This window comes from Plectropomus leopardus, chromosome 7, assembly GCF_026936395.1.
Source record: "Plectropomus leopardus strain MGB_pleo_1.0 chromosome 7, ASM2693639v1, whole genome shotgun sequence".
Taxonomy (NCBI): domain Eukaryota; kingdom Metazoa; phylum Chordata; class Actinopteri; order Perciformes; family Serranidae; genus Plectropomus; species Plectropomus leopardus.
The window spans coordinates 9,469,954-9,489,444 of NC_142182.1; the positions used below are offsets into that span (position 1 = coordinate 9,469,954).

The following is a 19,491-nucleotide window of genomic DNA, read 5'->3' on the forward strand; positions in this document are numbered from 1 at the left end:
TGTAGTTGTTGGATCTGTAGGCAGCATGATGGAGCCAGAAATGAGAGACAGGAAGACAGGAAAGGCCTGAGAACATTTTGTACCTGCAATATCTCCCAATTTTGATAAAATGAGTCACCTGACAGTGAAGGACAGAAAACTACTGACAAACGTCACCCTGTTTCTTTTTATTTATTTTTGTCTTTCAGTCTTTTTGAGCCGATCGAGCCTACACACTGGAGTGCATTGTCCTAAGGCAGTGAGCACTCCAGTAGATGCTTTAATTGGAGTGCCATCACTTTGGGAACAGATTAGGCAAGAGTGTTAAAGACGTCTTTCAACATTTGCCAGCACACGCTATGAATAGAGCATGTGTGTGTGAAAGTGCCGGTGAGGGGCTGTTAATGTCGCCGCAGAGATAAATCTATCTACGCTTGCATCCAATGTTTAGATTTCAGCTGAGATTTATAGACACGGACATACTGAACCACTTTTTTTTCCCCCTCAGATTGGACACAGAAGGACGAGCAGACGACGCCAGCTGTTTGCTTGTTGTTATTTATTATGATGTCATCACAGCCTCTTTATTGCACGTATCATAAACACGGGAACTATTGCTTTGACTGACCAGTTCAGCTTGACCTCGGCTTCATTTAGCCGCAGAGATCTTGTCTTGTTTCAAAGTCTCGCTGAGGCCAAGGACACATTCTGTTGTATAGCAGGGGGCGACAGCACAGAGACCTCTGGAGAGCACACGGCAGTTGGCAGAGACTGAACAGAGGAACAATGTCCGTGGTGGATGACTAGCTGGTTTGAAAGGGATATTCATGAGTAAAGCCAATTAAAGAAGCTTCCACAGAGAGTCAGCGGGTACATGAGATGAAAAACTGAGTACAGTAGAGTGAGAAAGGTGATATATATTTCAAACTGATGCATTATCGTCACATGTGAGTCCCAATTTTTCTCACACACTCTCCTTTATCTACCATCCACTCATCCTTTCTCCAACCTCCCCGAGGCCGCCTCGCTGGCATGCGTTGCAGCGGGCACCCAGATCTGCGTGCTTCCCTTTAAGTGTGGGCTACCAATCTGTTAGCTTTAGGTGGTCTTGGCTGAGAGTGGCTCAGCAGCAAGTTTCACACACAGAGCAGGGACGAGGCGAACACAAGGTGGCGGGGGAAAGGTCGGAAGGGTGAGGTGGGTTTAGAGAGAGAGGGTCAGAGGAAGAGTGTGGGACCGTTGTCCGAGAGTAGTCCCCTGGACTAAATGAGAGGCGAATCAGGGTTAAGTGCTCTATTTGTGTGGCCATTAAAAGCTGGGAGTAGAGTACTGGGCCTCGCTGAGCCAAATCTCATCAGTCACTGCCAATTTGAATCACAACCAGCAACCCGTTTTTCCTCTTTCTGTTCCTCTTCTTTCGCCCTCTCCTCCCACCCTCCTCTCCGTGCAGACAAATAGACATTCCAGCAGCGGATGTGGTGGTGGTTGTCCATAGCAACCTGCCATGCGGGGTGTATCTTGTGGGAGCAGGACCACTGAGTGAATGGCTAAGCCTTCTGCTAACAAAGACTGTGAATCTCTGAGATGCTTTGAGCTTCCATAGAAGCGCTGTGACTTCTGGGCTGTGGGAGTGCTTTACATAATCCAGCAGCAGCTCCCCTCTGCTCTGCCACATCGCTCTCTCCTCCTGCTCTCTGCACCTAAACACACACACCCCAATGTAGGTCGGCTCGTCTTGGCGCACCTCTATCAAATTCTCCCAATCTATCATTCAGCGTGATAATCACAGGGTGCTGTTTGACACCAGTGGTGCAAAGGTGCAGACCAGGCGGTCAAGAGATGAGTGTTCAACAGTTCTGCCCACACATACTGTATGCATTTAAAAGAGAAAGCACATTTAAAATGCTTGTCTGGGGAAGCAAATAAGTGATTCCGATCACATATTTTGTTAGAAAGATCAAATATAACAGTCACACTTTGTTTTAGACAGCATATATTAAGATCAGTTTATTAATAATTTACTACTATTCCTAAATGCAATACATTCTTGCATGAGAGGCCACTCTTTAAAATAAAATATGATGCTAAATTAGTCCACTAATTTAGGCTACTTAGATTTTCTTATAAAAAAAAAAAAGACTCCACCGTCACCGAGCAGAGAGTCTGTCATACTTCCAGCCACAAACAGAGAGTTTGATGGGATGTTTTTGATAAATGTTATGTATGTTCTGCATATGAGATCTACTCTAACATCCTTTTGTTAGATGGCGGGATCTGCCAGCAGCTGACATTGTGTGCTCTGCTTCCTCTCGTGAGCCTCTCTGGGACTGCCGAAGCCAGCTGCTCCACTGTGCCTCTCAACATCAACACATTTAACACAGACATGTAAACCGCACACTTCAATAAGTCGACAATTCGATGACTTCACCTTAATGGTATATGAGCGTTTTTTCTCTCCCCCTTTCTTCTTTTTATCGGAGCCACTAAGCTGCAAAAAATGCAAAGTGAAATCACCGTCATAGGTGTCTATCAGAAATATCCATTTCATGTTTTTTTAATCACAGACTGGAGAAAGAAAGGGGGTAGAGAAAGTCATTTCAACCCAAAGACTCCTCAGTTAGGTAAACAATCAATGACAGAAGGCTTGACAAGGAATAAAACTAACTGGCATCGTGTTGCCCTGAAACATGTTTTCTATATCACTTTTACATTTACCAAATATGGATTTGCAGCTGGCAATTTAAATCTGACCTCTTCTCAATCTATCAAACACACATTAAGGCACATAGCCATATTCAAAACATCACCACATACTGTAGGTATGGGGCACACAGACATGAGCTACCACTCCCCTGTAGATGGAAAAATTCAACATGTGTTCAGCAAAGCAGAGTTTCTCTCCATTAGCGTTTGAGTCTATTGAGCACATATTCATAATTACCGGGTAAGACACCAATTTGTGTTTGTTTACATATCTATCGCAGCACTCTCTGTGTTGTCGGTTTTGAGGCAAAAGAAATGCTTTTGATGCACTGTATCTTTTCAGCCTTGCTATTAGTTGTTATTAGCAATCCATTACAGCAATCCTCTAAAGAAAGAGGCAGTTTGAGTGTGGGAGTGAGCATACTGTTGCCTTGGTGAACACATGTCTGCAACTGTGGCCGTTCAGATAAAGGGATTCCATGATTAGAAATAGAAAAATGAGCATTTGTATCAAAAGCAAAACATATTTTTTTCTTGCAAGAAAAACAGCCACAATGGTTTCTTTATACCGATCGAGGATGCAAAGCAAATCCATCAAGATGTGAGGAGATGAATTCTCAAACTGAAAATTGTGTTTATGGCACAGTGTTACAGTGAGTTGGTGGATTTTTGTACATGTCCGTTCCAGCTGTCCTTCACCCTCCAGTTTTATGCTTTTGTCCACATTCATTCTAGGGTTACGAGACTGTCAACATTGTGCTGTTTGAACCATCAGTAGTATAATATACAAATGTACAGATACACAATAGAAATGCATACATCATCGGTTATTACAATGAGACCTACAAAAAAGCATGAGAATAAAAAGTCCGTGGGATATTGCAGGTGAGGCAAGCAGAGCCACAAATGTGCATCCAGACTGAGGGACACACACCCTCCTACCATGATTAAGCGCATGTCTATTTACACCGCATCATAACAAAGCTATCAAAAACAAAGGCTCCAAAAATTCCTCCTAAAAACTTTTTTTGTTCTTTTGTTTCTCTACTTACAACAATGTCGATTCCATGTATGTACATCCCTAGAAAATAATTTAATTATAGTTACACACTTTCTACATTTTTAAAACAATACAGTTCTAGTCCACAAGGAAGGTCGTGTTTGTGCACGTGTGTATGTGTGTATGCGCGTATGCGCACATGTATGTGTGTATGTGTATGTGTGTGTTTTTTGAGTGTATACAGTGTGTGTGTGAGGCGGGGAATGACGGTGGACGGGGGATAATGTTCATGGATTGGCTAACAGTCGCAGGGGCAGGTTTAGAAGGTGGACTGGATGTGGTCACAGAGAGGAAGTGGTGGAGTCGACAATTTCTCTCCCGTTGCACACGGTTGGGACGTGGTGGGCGCTGACAGAAGCTAGAAAGAGAGAGAGAGGACGAGAAGAAGAAAATAGAAGATAATTGCACAGAAAGGCAGAAATCAAGCATTCTTAGACATTAGATTTGTGCATATAATCGTTCTTAAAAGCCTTCCTCGGTCGATGATTTTTGCTGCCAAGTGGATGAAAAATGTATAATATGATAAAGTATCACTGCCAATTTACAGGGAAATTTGGAAAACCTTCAGATTCCTTCTTAGAGGCATATTTCTTTCTCTGCATCTCTTTGTACTGCTCAACATTAAACTCATTCGAGATGAGCCAGTCCTACATAAAATCGATCTCCAGCAATCAACATGCAATGCATGCCAGTTAGATTTGTGTCTGACCTCATCCCAATTTGCTCTGACGTCATGCATAAGTGGACCATGATAATATTTATCGATAAGGCGACACAGATTTTAGGCGCTGCAGCTGTTCTCCTCAGACTGTAAGACCAGGGCATGATGGAAAACGCCGGGCTCTCAGCTGATCAAACCGCTGATTGGTTTAGATGTTGACTCAATAATATGACAAGTCAAATAATATATTTTTGTTAAATTTCATAGATTTTATTTCATCTTTTGTTTCAGTTTTTTTCTGTTAACAGAGTAGATGTTGTGACTGATGGTGAAGTTTAGTTGTCAGAGAATACATACATTCATCATGAACTATACAGTCCATTGTATATTAACACTAGACTGTTTTAATTTTTTTTTTTATTAAATAGGACTACTTAACAACACAGAGACTTGTGGTAAGTAGACTGAGTGGGATGTGAGAAACATTAATACGACATCTGAACAGATTTGAAGCCTTAGTTATAGGCTCTCTGACTGATCTGCGCTGAAAGCTGTTGTGTGTTTAACACTCATGTTTTTTATATATTTAAGTGTTTAAGGAGGACAGGTACGCTCAGCAGATTTATATACAGCAGCAAACTGATAGGACGCTTGCCTGTATAATGTTTTTTAATAGGCTGCTATGTCTTAACTACAATAACTGAAGACTGAACAAACTGATATCTGATAAGATTTTAATGAATGGGAATTAAATGAAACAGGATGTGGGTGCTTCTGTGACCTCCTGCACAGATTAAAGGTCACTAGAAAAGTCAGAAAACTGTCTGACTTGCTACAGCCTTCCAGGTGAAGCACAGTTTAGCTAAAACAAGCCTATTTTTTATGTGGAGCAGGTGGACCCAAATACAGGAGACGACAGGTAACAGGAGCTCAAAAAGATCACATAAGTCACAGTAGCTTAACAACGCACAAACAAATTAAGGATCCAACAAAGACTGAACTGAAAACCAGGACTTAAATACAAACTAGTCTGATGAGGGGATGAAGTGCAGCTGGAGAAAAAGGGCGGAGAAGCTCAGGTGAGGGGAATAAGGTGATGAGGCCGAAGAACAGGCAGGGAGAAACTGAGGAGCAGAGAAGGACTAACGAGGCTGATGTAAGACAGGTGTGACAGAAAACACAACACCTAACACATAAGGAGAGAACCTACAAAATAAACCAGGACACAGACTGACCATGATTAATACATGAAACAAGGAAAAACACAAACAGAAAACCTTAAAACGAAGTCCGACAACAGAATATGAACAAAAACCCAGAATCATGACAAACACTACAGCTCTGCTTATCTCAAAATTAAAACTTGCAGATGTACTTTGACATAAAACACCTTTGGTGTTATAACTAAGCTGTTCTATCAAAACATAAAACAGAAGAATACAGAAAACAGACATCTACATTCTTAAAAATAAAGCCTATAATTACAGCCATATTTGGTTCCTCAGCTTGTCCCCATAGGTCAGGGGTTTCCAAACATTTTTTTTTTGTTTAATGAAGGCCAGATTAGATCATGTGAAAAACACCCGGGGGGCAGCTGCTTTTCTTATCACATGGGCTTATTTTCCCATACAGTTGAGACAAAAGCTGTTAATCCTTCAGTGAAAAGGTTTTTCAAACATTTTTTTTTTCTTGACCTGATGTGCCAATCCTGACAACATCAGTGTCATATTCTACAGGTTAATAGAAAGGACGGAGAAGGCAACTAAAGAGACGATCTGATCAATATATTTTCTATGCATTTTTTTGATTAAACAAATATCTAAATAACAGAACAAACTACTACTGTTTGCTTCAGTTGTGCATTATGCATTATTGCATATTGCATTGTGCATATTTTTTGGTGATTTATTTGATTTAACAGAAACTGACAGATGACAGTTCATCATTCAAATTATGCCCACTTTCCTCTACCCACCCAAGCCCACCCCCAATAACCTCCCTCTACCCTGTAAAAAAAATTAAAATAAATAGATAAATAAATAATATTTTTTTTGTGTACGAGACAAGATAAACAAATTAAATAAAAAAAAAACTAATAAAGAAAAGGAAGAGAAAAAAACAAAACAAAACACAATTTTCAAAGATGTACATGATTTGATTGACATTTTGATCATAAAGAGGTGTTTGGTATTATGTTAAAACTGCACTGGAGATCTAAACAGTTACATACATGGCCACATAATTACACACATTATCCAGCAACAGTACCTAAAGCCCAAAAACCTACAAAAATCGTCTTTGTATCAAAACACTGTGGGTAGTATGTGAAGATGAATTATATTAAACCTTCCTCCGTCTAACCTGTGCCTGGATATCCTCCTTCACCTAATTCTTTGGCTACCAATGAACCGTTATAGGGTTCTTCAGAGGCAAATGGTTCTTGGTATATCGTCAGAAAGAACCCTTATTTCTTAGAGTGTAGATGGTTTATAATTCAAGATTTTGTATCCCCAGTAGAAAAGTGGAGCACTTGGCTGTCCTGAGCTGAATATTAAATGCTGAAGACATCCATTTGACAGAGACATTGTAATAAAAGAGCTGAAAAGAGTGCAGCTCTAAACCCCTGTCTCTTTAAAAATGAGGTAACTGCATGTAACCTACCATGAGATGCGTACGTGGTGGCAGCCCCGCTGACACTGAAGCGATTGAGGTTGAGCCTGTGACTGGTCACATTTTTCTGGGGCTGGAACATGATGATGTGGACCTTGGGAGCAAACATACAGCCCAGGACCACGAAGCCACTCAGGCTGACTGAGATACACATGGTGGTGGTCTGAACCTGCGGAGAAAAGAGGAAAAGACATTAATTAGTTGGCAGACTTTGATGGATATATCTTATGCTAATGTAATTGCTGTTAAACTTAATTTGATGATAATAATCTGTAATAAGGAACATTTTTCAAAGGCACCTTTTGAATGAATATTACAAAGTCTTTTAACGGAAAATAAAACAATAATGAATCAGATAGATAAATTTAAAATGCCTCAAGTCATTAACCAATCTCTATATGCACACAGAGCCAATGAGGCCTGTAAATTGTGAGTGTAAGTATTTATTGGCAGTGTGTTACCTTGCAACAGTTCAGAGGATAACAATTACAGGATGGATCAATGAAAGACAATCAACACACAGCACAGAGGCCAAACTTAACACTATCTCAGCTCTAACTTCATTCTCTACGATTTATTGTAAAAAATCAATGCTAAATACAACTGTAGGTAGGTTCTGGTGTATGGTGCATGTCCTTTTTAGGCTACCGTATCATTGCTGTGTCTAACTTTGTGTGGCAGAAAAGTGTTGCAGGGTTAAATAACAGCAACTCACAGTAGAATCTCAATAGTGTGCAGAGAAGCACATTAGTTATCAAACATCTCCGCTGTGTGTGTTCATACTCGTGTGTGTGTATGAGTGGGTGGTTGTGCATGTTGGTGATGTTGTGCCTCTACCTGACTAATCTTAAAGTCAGATTACAAGGCCAAAGAAATGCTTATTTCCAGAGAGAGAGGGAGAGAGGGGGTAGTGAGAAAGTGAGCTGTTTTTTTATAGGGATCAAATGAGCAGCCCTGGCATCAGCACTCCTCTCTTATGCCCTTTGATACAGTGCACAGTGTGCCTGTGTGTTTATCGAAGCGTGCGCTTAAGGTGTGTGTGCGTGTGTGCTTAAGATTTGTATGGATCAAGTGAACACACACTCCCCTTTGCTGTTAAATCTGGACATGTGTCAGCAGTTTGACAGAGCCTGTCTGTTTGTCATGCCAATACTGCAGAGCTGGGACACTTGCCAGCAGGATTCACTCTTTTGTGACCTGTGTGCTTGTATTAACCTCATTGAGGGGACAGCAAAACTGCTCAAAAAGTTCCATCATAGGGACCCCAATTTTTGTTTAAAGACTGAAAAAAAGCAAGTAAAAATAAAAACAGGTCCCCAGAAGGTAAATAAGGACTAATCTGACATTTTGGTACATGTACTTTCTTGCTACAAGTTAATGAGAAGATTAATATCAGTCGCATGTATGTACAGTGAATGCGAAGCTACAGCCAACAGACTACCTGAGCACAAACTTGCGAGGCACAAGATGGGTACATAAAACCCCTATCAAACGACTAATTGTCATTTGTACACTCGCTGCTGGTAGTCGCTTTATATTTACAGATGTAAGCCGTTTGTACAGACGTAAGTGGTAACAAACATAGATGTATTAAGAAGATCTGGATACAGCATGCAGGCGGGGCCTAGTTCATTCCTATGAGAGCTGCTCAGTAAAGCATGAAGCAAAAAACACAATATTTCCGCGGGATGACAGCACCCAGATCCTCTTTATTACCTGGCCCATACGGCTTACACACTAGAGACTCACGAGTGTGCCAGAGCGGGTAACTTCCTTTGGCATATCAACTGACTTCCTGTTTAGCGCTTAGCTAGCTGGAATTGCGGTTAAAAAAAGCTCTTTGAGACTTTCCAAATGTTATCGAACTGAATGGATTAAATCTTGATCGTGAAATGAGTCATTGCACGGGAGGATGTCACAAGTCAGTGTTTCGCCGACGTTTGTCTGGTTTGCTGAAGACAGGCTGCTAGCCCAGCATCGGCTGCTCTGTGCTCACCTTTTTCTCTGATAAAGATCCAGATGTTTGGGAGTTTTTTTTTACCAGGAGTCGAATTGTCAAAAGAAGTCTCGTTCTTTTCAAAACAAATAGATCGGATGCTTTTTAGGTTGTCATGGAGGGGTTTGAAGATGGCTGGTATGTATTTCTCTCTCTCTCTGTGTGTGTGTGTGTGTGTGTGTGTGTGTGTGTGTGTGTGTGTGTTTAAGAATATACCCTGTAGTCACTGGATGTAACATAGAAGATGGGAAGAAAGGCCAGCCAAATGATACAGGTGGTGTACATGGTGAATCCAATAAACTTGGCCTCGTTGAAGTTCTCTGGGCACTTCCTGGTCTTGAAGGCATACCTGCAGGGAGAGAATTATATACCTGATTAATCAGACACCATCTGGAAAAATGATATACTTAACTTAACTGAAATGATTGCTGGTATGTAAACAAAAAAACTGAAAGAAAAACTGATTTATGACTTTTAAATTTATCGAGGCTATCAAATGATTAATTTCTCAAATCGTGATTAATCGCATAATTTCTATAGTTAATCGCAATTAATCACATTTTTTAATCACGTTTTCAATTCCATTATCTTACATGACAAAACAGTTTTGAAGTTCATATCAACAAGGGAAAGCATTTCATACCAGATTGTCTTGATTAGGAATAAAATGACTGCAAAAAATTGCATGGGACTAGCATCAAGTGGGCATGTCTGTAAAGGCGAGACTCATGGGTACCCACAGAACCCATTTTCATGTAGATATCATAAGGTCAGAGGTTTAAAGGATCCCTGTGTAATGACCATGCTGTTTTTCTACTGCCAAACTTTAGCCTAACTTTGTGGCGTTATTCCGCACCCTTAATGAGAAGCTAGCATGGTCGGTACTGGATTCCTTACATCTTCTTGTTAATATGATACCAGTATCATCGCTGTAGGTTTAAAACTCAGCCCGGCACAGCCTCTTAATGACATGATTACCACGATTTAAAAAAAATTAACACAATTATTAACCTTCATCACATCGCAATTATTGTGTTAACACTGACAGCCCGAAAATGTATCTAAGAGCCTAGCGCAGTTGTTGTAGGAATTTGTAGTTTTATTTGTACAAAGTTAACATGGCACTAAAACAGTAAACCAAGTGTCCCAGGGTGGAGAACTTTAAGAACTTTTTATGAATGAACCATGACAGCAAATCAAACCAGCTGTGACTCACTTACACAGTACACAGGATGACCAGGAGCACGTCATATCCCAGTGACAGCAGCATGCTGGAGTCGCGTACATTACACTTGAGGATGACAGTCTGTCGTCGCTCCGGCAACGTGAAACGCCGTGTCCCAGGAACTTCCAGAAGCAGCCATACTGACACCATCACTAACTGGACGGAGATTAAACTCAGACAGATGAACACCTGCAGGAGAAGGGAGGAGAGGAAGGTAAGGTCATTAAGGTCCACTGTCTGTTTGTCCATCCGTCTGACTGATGCAGATGGATGGACGTGATGCTGCAATCACTCACCTGAGAGGAAGGACTAATGAAGCGTGGCCTCACTGCACCCGCTCCGTCTTTCACGCCGTTGAAAATCCTGGCAATTCTGTTGGTTTTGGTGAGGAGGGCGGAGTAACAGACAGCGAACGACGTGCCCAGTCCGAGGCGCCGAAGGGCACAGATGGCAGGAGAGGGTTTGGCCAAGAAGAGGAAAGTCATGGCGTAGGACATGAAGACCCCCGAGAGGAGGATATAACATAGCTCTCTGCCTGAAGCTTTCACCAGCGGTGTGTGGTTGTGTCTGACAAACACCCAGAACACCAAACCGGTGCACATGAACCTGTGGAGCGAGTCAACAACAAGCATGGCTGAGATCAAATTTGCTACCGGATACTGTTGTTTTTAACAAACTAAAGAAATGATAATTTTGTTCATTTTTACTGAATATCTGAAGACAAACTGTTATTTGTATGTATTTTGTTGCAATTGTATGCTCTTGTAATTAATACGAAAGTATCTTTTATATTTTTCATTATCTGGTCACATCATCAAGAATATCGTTTTTGCATAAATACCGTGAAATATTGTGATATTATTATAGGGGCATATCGTGTACCTCGACCGTAGTGTTGTTTGTTTAAGCTTAACAATAGCATTTTACCTCTAGTGGTTACATTTAGGCTTCAAAAATCCTGAAAGTGGTGTGAATCTGTGAAGATTATGTCGCTGAACAAAACATATGAGTATACGTTTGTTTGCCACAGAGCTTATTTTCTGCAATGATCCAAAATCCAATGGAAAAATCCTATAGGCTTTTTGACGAGGGAACCTGGGCAAAGTTAGCTTCTAGGTTGGCTAATACAAGAACGTGGTCCCCGGGAATGACATCTGCAACATTGATTCAAGTGCACACACTCACATTCCCCTCTCAGGACCAGTCAGAAACTGTCATCATGTTGACAGGCCTTTATCACTCACCCTACACAGGCGATGGTGATTGGACCAATGGCCCAGGCGTCTTCCCACATGATATAGTCCTCAGGAAGGTCGTAACAGGCCGTTAGGTCATCAGTGGGCCACTGGCCAGGAGCGCAGGGTGAGCAGGTGAACTCATCAGCCAGGTATTCGTGAGGCTCACAGGCTGTACAGATCCAGCAGCAGTACTCACCTGGGAAACAGGAATATGAACAGCAGAATGTGACAGTCTGAGATTTTTCAAAAGGCACAGCTGCTTGGTATAGCATGTCACTGTGACAAAGAAGAACATTGTTGAAATTCTGTCTCCTACCTGCCTGCATTTTCTTCATCTCATTGCGTTCACAGGGGTCGCTGCACTGCGAGGTGGGCACCACTTCTCGTGGCCAGCGGATCAGGTCGCTGCTCAGACTCAGACTCTCTGCCCATTCACCTACTGGCACATAGCTGTAACGATCGGCAGAGCGCTGGTAGCTGAAGATGTTATAACGGCCCATGCCGTCCCCCTGGGAATCAAACTTCACCGCTGTCTCAGTGCCTGGAGGAGAGAAAGGGGCTGCAGGGTGTGAGAGGAGACAAAGATTGGGGAAGAAATTGATAAGACGAGTAGAAAAAGGAGATTAAAGCTAAACAATTGCAAACAATCATCCCATTGATGTCTTTAGTGATGCCTCTTAAAAGCCATAGTGAGGACAGAGACAATAAGCCATGGTCAGTTAAGCCTCAGGAGTCCAGAACAGAAAGTGAAGGGCATTACAACAGTGTTTTCATTACTGAGGCCCAGCCAGTTACCAAAGTATTTGCTAAGAGGCTATAAATGCCGGGTATACTTGGCGATGTCTCTGTGTATCAATGGCCTCTCATCCTTCCCTGAGGTCACATAGGGACAAAACACTGCTCTAAATTCGTGATCTGACAAAGTTTATTACCAAATGCATCATTAACAAACTGCCCATAAAGTCATATAGGCATGACGGCAGAGGACTGAATCCCTGGGCAGTGCTGTAGCTACCCACACATTGATAGAATTAGCCTCTGGGTCTCTTATGTGAGGGAGGTACACTGCTGAAACTGCCAAATTGGTTTGTATACAAGTTGTTATGAAAGGATTACCATCTACCCTGAGGATGTGGGAACAGAAGAGATTGTAAAATTGGCAGGATGCTGAAACCATTAAAAAACAACCAAGGAGAAAAGCGGCTATTGAGTGGGGGGCAAAAAAAGTTCTTGATGTGTTGCAGGCAGCGTTGGACCTGACAATGCTGACACTTGGTCGTTCTGACACAGTCAAAGTATATGTCACTCCTACAGGGCCTCTTCTGTCCTTACAGCGGAGCAATCAACTCTGTGCTGCTGACACACTGCACAGGGCTGAGTGCTATACGCTGCTGCCTCCCCTGTCAAATGATGATGTGGCTGGGGATAGTGCAGCGCACGCTGGGTTTATAAGGCATCACTCTTCAACGTATAACAAGGCTCTCGGTCTTCAGTGCGCAGCAGCATTGATGATACGGCGCTGCCTTTCTCATATCTCTCTGTCATTGGGTAAGTGAAGAAATCACGGGCCAAACATACAGCTTGGGATCAGTGGAATGAATCAAAATACAGATTGCGTGTGTGTGTGTGTGTGTGTGTGCATGTGAGGATGTACGTGCACACGCGCTCGTGGAAGCTCCATTAGGTTTAACTTTACAGTATGATGGTTAAGGTATTGCTCTGTGCGCCGTGGGAGGCTGTGCTGACAGAACCAAAGCCCTGACCCTGCTGTTAGTGGCGTGCGTGTGTGTGTGTGTGTGTGTGTGTGTGTGTGTGTATGCGCGTGTGCGTGCATGCAACATTGACAAGGGCTAAAGCTGTGCTATTGTTGTGAGAGCTCGGTGTGTTCAGAGAAGAATGGCGTGTCAGATGGCAGCAGAGGGGGTTAGGGTTTATGAAATCCATAAATCACAGAGACAGCACAACCCTCTATCTTTCTCTGCTCTCTCTGTCACAGGAAATTCTAAGTGTCAAGTCTTCTTTGGATTTGGGTCCTAAATGTTTAGGTGACAGCTAAATGAAAATGATTTCAATAAGATGGTGATAATATCTTCAGACGAAGAAGAGATATGAAACCATTAAATTGCAAGTTGGCAGATAATAAAGTCTGCTAATAACACAGAGCAATAAGACAAGCCGGGCCTCCTCCTCCTGGACACCCATACACACCCGCAGAAACACTTTACCACAAGCTAATTATCATAACTGCACCTTATTAGGACCTAGATGTGTGCTGAAGCCTAATTAGCTGTATGTGGTAATTACATGTAATACAGACTGAAGCGATAACGGCATTAGCCTACAGACCCATTTGAGTGTGCTGTGGTGTCCTTGACTTCACTCTAACAGATCACAGTCAGAGAGCAATACACTCAGAGGACTGGTGATTCCTCCCTATAACCAACACCAGCGACCTTGCTGACGTGACAGAGCGGCTTATCAGGAAAAGTGTATGAGGGTGCAAGTTAGAGCTGGCGAAGGCCACCAAGACTCTGGTGACTGCAGAGAGCTGAGACAGGCAGCCCAGGTCCTTGACTGATGGACACCCATCTCTTCCCTCAGCACTGTCCTCGGCTAAATTTAAAAAATCAGGTGAGCTCAGAGTACCAGCGGCTGAAAGATTTTGTGGTTCTTTCTAAACAAGACTAAGAGTTGACAGCCATGCAACAATGCGAGGTTGCACTTTAGCGTGTTAACTCACTCACAATGACAGTTCTTCATGCTGATGTTTAGCAGATGAAATGTTTGCCATGTTCACCATCTTAGTTTAGCTTCTTAACATACTAACTTCTGCTAATTAGCACCAAACAGGTATTTGTTAGAGGTAGAGGACTAGGGTCACACTTGACTTAACTTAATTCAGATTCACAAATTTGAGGACGTCAGATACACTTGACTAACCAGCTTGTTCTCATTCTGAAATTTCTCTTCAATTAATCTGTTCTGTCAGTGCTTTTGGCATACGAGCATGAAGTCCCACTCTGCGTCCATCTGGAACGTATGGACGCCGTCAGCTGAGAATGCAACCAGACAGAGCAGGTGGTGTTGTTATTATATGCTGGCGGACAACCGGACAGCATCGGGCGCATCAACATGATAGGCATATGGGCGGCATCACTTGAAAATGGCACCTGACCGAACCTGTTGCATGCACATGACACACAGAGGGACGGCGTCATGTAACAATGCTGCTGGTGACAATGTAACATGAGGAGCATGAGTTCGCTTATAGGGCGAGTAGGAGGGGGTAGATGGGTCCCAGAAACAACTGAGTAGATGTCACTGACAGAGTGGCTCCATGTAACAGGTTGATCTGAGAGCGTGTTGGACAAACATAGTTAAAAAACTCGAGTTGATTTTGACTTTGTATTTATGACTTGAGACTTGATTTAGGCTTGAGACGGGGGGGACATCACTTTTGTTTTGTTGAATATTTGCATTTTTCGCGTTGTGTGTAAGTATATGAATCATGATTGAGTGGTTTGTTGTGCAATATGTGCAAGCCCAGCCAGCCTTTGCCATGCTTGATTCTCATCACTGTAATTTTGGACATGCACCTGTGATGACGTTTAAAAATTAAGGGACCATCAAAGTCATACCAACTCATCCCGAGGGGAACATGAATGACTCTACCAAATTTCAAGGTGGTTTGTCCAATAGTTGGTACAAGAGGAAAAGTCAGAAGATTACCAAAGTCTTAGGCTTCTTCCTCTGGGTACTATGTATGTCTGAACATTTCTTCATACAGTGGTCTGTATGATATTTATTGAATTAGCACCTCACAAATGACTTTATATATTTACGTAAGATTTAGTAAAGTAAAGTTACACAGGTTAGGTTTAGGAAAAGAAACATGGTGACAACCTGCATTAAAATAATTTAAAGTTTACTTGGTTTCACATGCTTCCGGATACTGGTCTCCTGAGGGAAAGTCCTGTGTTGTTTGACAGATCCACCACCTTAAAATTTCTCACATGGACTTGATGTCTTTAAACGAAATAAATAAATGAATTTATTAATAAATATAACTTTGTTCTTTACCCCCATCAGTGGATTATTCACATGTTCACAACCTTCCTGATTTGGCGAGGTATATAAAAATTACTGGCTCATGATTACATGAAATGAGGTGCGTTACTTTTATTTTATAGATATATTTGCAAACAGTGCATGAGAACAGCCTAATGTCTCTGCAAAATTTGTTGCCAATTCATCAGGTAGATGTTAAGATAATTTACAGTATCAGTGAAAAATGTGACAGAATCACAGAATAAAGAAGCATTCATACCTGGAGATCTATGACACACAGTTTTACAACAATGCATCTAATACAGTGGTTCCCAATTGGTGGATCATGATCTAAACTAACGATTAAAGAGAAATCTGGACCCTGTGGCTGGACCAGTTGGGTACCACTCATCTAATAGGTGTTGAAATATTTCAGTCTAAACCAACGTGGTGGACCGACAGACTGACATTGCCATCCATACAGCCGTGCCACTAGCATGACTAAAAAGCATTTGGATTTCGTCAGATTCACAAGTGGTGGGTAGAGCAGCTGAAAGGAAGTTTGTCCCTCAGCTACCTTTCTGCAGCGTGTTTCTGTGTGATGTAACTTTGATGGACCGTGAGCTGAACCAATTTCATCATTTGAAGAATTGAATGTGGTGACTGCTTCCTAACAGCAGCTTGTGGGCTTTCTTGCGGTGTCTTAACACAAACTATAACACGACTTCAGTCCTGAAACAGTGATGATTGATTATTCTGTGTGACCTCATCCATATAATACCTCCCGCTGGCCCAGTCCAGTCCAGCTGAGACCCACAGCAGGCTCAGCTCTCAGCGCTACACGCTGCTTTGAGTAACTTTCCATCCCTACGAAGTGTCGCCAGCACCCAAAGGCGGACCATGCCTTCTCAGCGACATTCTCCCCAAATCATTCAGGTTGTGTAGCTGAGGTACACTGTGTATAATGATTTTTATAGACTCAACAAAACAAAGTGCCCATTGCGCGGACCAACTGTGAATATACTGCTGTTTATGTGAGAGAATTTATTGAATTGCAAACCAAAACCTACTCATCTTCTTAATAAAACAGCCGGGGCCACAGCATATAAAGTAACAAAAAAAAAAAAAAGCAGATAAAGTTGGGGGAAACAAACTGCGATTATAACACAGCCTAACCAGATCCCTAATTTTTGTAAGACACTTTTTTACCATTCCCACTAACTCGAGAAACACCTTATTATTCTAGCTTAATTAGAAGCATGGTGAAAACAGGCTTTTCATTCAGAAGCTGTGAAATTAATTATGTTCTCGGCCATGTCGGGCTAAAGCGAAGCCCAAGGGGGATTGTGGGTATTAAAGGCAGGGAGAGAGAGGGGAGGCAAAGGGGCTTGGGAGGAATAAGTAGGAATAAGTAATCTGAAAGTGGAGAGAACGGGAGAGAGAGGTATGCAGACTCATAGAAAGAGGGCGAATCTTTTCTTTGTGTGAGTGTATGACTAAAAATTCAAAAGCTGGCTGTTGATTAGTTGTTGGCGAGGGAATAGAGAATAGTATTTCCAAGCGTCAATTCATATGAATCCCTGATTTAATCCTGATTTAAGCTTGACAAAGTAAACACTGCATATAGGTCCGCACACAAATGCACACCTGCTCCGGGTAAAATATAAAAATACAACAGCTCTGCATGCTAATGGTGTGACCAACCTTTCTTGTCCCTTTTTTTTTGCTTCCTCCAGAGAGTTGATGACCTTACACATCTGTGCCCCACAAAGACACAGACACACATCCCTGAGCATGTAGAGATACGGACACAGGGATGCACTCACATGTCACAAAAGCACACACAGACATATCACATTAGCTATATTTGTTCTCCCTGCAGATTCGGTCACGGGGGACGGAGGCGCTGCCTGGGCCGCGGACCAACAGGCCACAGGGGAATGGAGGACAGATAGGTTGGTGAGAAGGAAGTCTATAACAAGGAGGAGAAATGTATAGAAGAGAGTTGAGGTTTGACTGCAAGAAAGGTGGTGAGATAGAAGAGACAAAAGAACAGGCCAAAAGCAGGAGGTGCTGGGAGGAAGGATGAGCCAAGAGACAAGATAAGGGCAAAGAAAAGAGGGAAGTGACAGGGGAGAAGAATAAGAGAAAAAACAGAGAGGAGATAGCAAGAGAGAAAAGCAAGAAGCTGGTGTGACGGCAGCAGAGATATAGGTGGACGGAGGAAAGCCTTTAGACGGAGGAATCAATAGAGAAAAGGTGAAGGATGGATCGAGGGATGAGCAGAGTGAAGGAGTGGAGGAACAGACCGGCGCAGAGAGGCGGTGGAGGCAGGAGAGGCAACCTTGTGAAGTCTGAGTGGGATGTGCTGTTTTTGAATGTAGAGAGAGAGTAGGACACTTTCTGGGTGAGAAATGGAGACACGGAGAGAGAGATATAGAGAGAGGGAGTAAGGAAGAGTGAGAGAAAGAGAGACAGAAAGACGGAGAGAGACAGGGAGTGACAGAGGCAGAGAGACGGAGGGAAAGAGTGCAGATAGAAAATGAGGGAGAGAAGGAGTGAAGGTTGTTCTCTAGCATCTAAACGTTGCAGTAAGCTCGCTGCTCAATATGGCCCTGAAGGCACACCGCCTCTGCTAACACAGACATATCACACACACACACACACACACACACACACACATGCAAGAGCGCAGAGAGAAGGGGGAATATCACATCTATCACCACTATTTGAACAGAAGACTGCGTGCATGTGTGTATATACTGATATGTTTGCTGCAGATCAGGGAGGTGGGTGGGTGGGAGTTGAATGATGGCTTTGAGAAGTGTGTGGGTTGGGGGTGTCTGCAATTTCATGCTGGTGAAAAAAAAACAAAAAACAACGAGCATTTCAAGCTGTCTCTTTATAAAAAAAAGAAGAAAAAAAGCTGACTGTTGCATGCTTTTGTGTCTCTTGTGTGTGTGTTTTTGTGATCAGACTATGTAGCAAGGCCTCATAAAAATGCACAAATGCTGCCCCTGTATCTATTACTAGATGGTATGGAGCAGTTCCCATGATCTACCAGATCACTTCAACAATTGGCAATAGTGTCGGCTTCATTACCATAGCAACTAGCGAGATGAAACTAGATGAACAGAGCGGCATGTGAAAACACATTCCTAACCACACAGCATACTGCCTCAGTGCACCACATACGCTGTGAGTAACACACAACAAAAACAGTCCTATCACAGTTACAGACACAATCCGCTGTGTTGTTGTAAAGTCAACAACAGGGGATATTAATTTAGTGTCGACTTAAGTGAGATCAAACTTTGGTGCAATGTAAAGTGTGTATACTGATCACACATGTGTGTAAGAGAAGGAGGTGGCAGAGAGATAGAGAGAAAAGTGTTGGTTTTCCGTCTGCTACAGTTCAGACTGAGAGCACTGCGGATGGTGATGCTGCAGTATTTATACCCCACATTCAACCTCAGCTCACCTCAGCTCCTTTCCGTACATACTGTCGATGGAAAGATGTATATGTACAGCAGTGTGAGTGCGTCATTCTGGGGCTTAAACCAACAACCCAGAGCAAACGCCTCCCGCCACAGTTCCCAGTTAAACTGCGCCGCCACCGTCAACATCCACATCGTCTTATCAGCGCAGACTTTTTGAATACATTTTTTTTTCACAGATAAAGCTGTTTGCCATGCTGTCACTGTCGACACTGAGCTGTAAAGAACTAAAGATCCTTGTGCATGCTGTTACTCTCTTCACATGCGCCTCATGGACATACATCAGTGGCAAGCAGAAGGGAGGGGGAGCAGGAGAGGGGAATGTTAGGGAGAAAGATGATCAGACATAGAGATGTTGGGGAGTCACAGTGGGATTCACACCTCCTCTCCAACTTACTACACACATTTTTTAACT

General features: G+C 42.6%; 1 protein-coding gene across 1 annotated transcript in view; it reads right to left on the reverse strand.

The window, feature by feature from the left end:
• Positions 1-521: 521 nt before the first annotated feature.
• grm3 (glutamate receptor, metabotropic 3) overlaps positions 522-19,491 on the reverse strand; it is a 47,321-nt gene continuing 28,351 nt past the window's right edge. The window contains exons 8-14 of the mRNA XM_042496303.2: positions 11,849-12,091; positions 11,539-11,728; positions 10,591-10,900; positions 10,290-10,483; positions 9,286-9,418; positions 7,065-7,242; positions 522-4,100 (exon numbers count right to left, since the gene is read on the reverse strand). Coding sequence (XP_042352237.2) covers positions 4,024-4,100; positions 7,065-7,242; positions 9,286-9,418; positions 10,290-10,483; positions 10,591-10,900; positions 11,539-11,728; positions 11,849-12,091 — 1,325 coding nt within the window. The 3' untranslated portion in view covers positions 522-4,023. The remainder of the gene's footprint in view (positions 4,101-7,064; positions 7,243-9,285; positions 9,419-10,289; positions 10,484-10,590; positions 10,901-11,538; positions 11,729-11,848; positions 12,092-19,491) is intronic.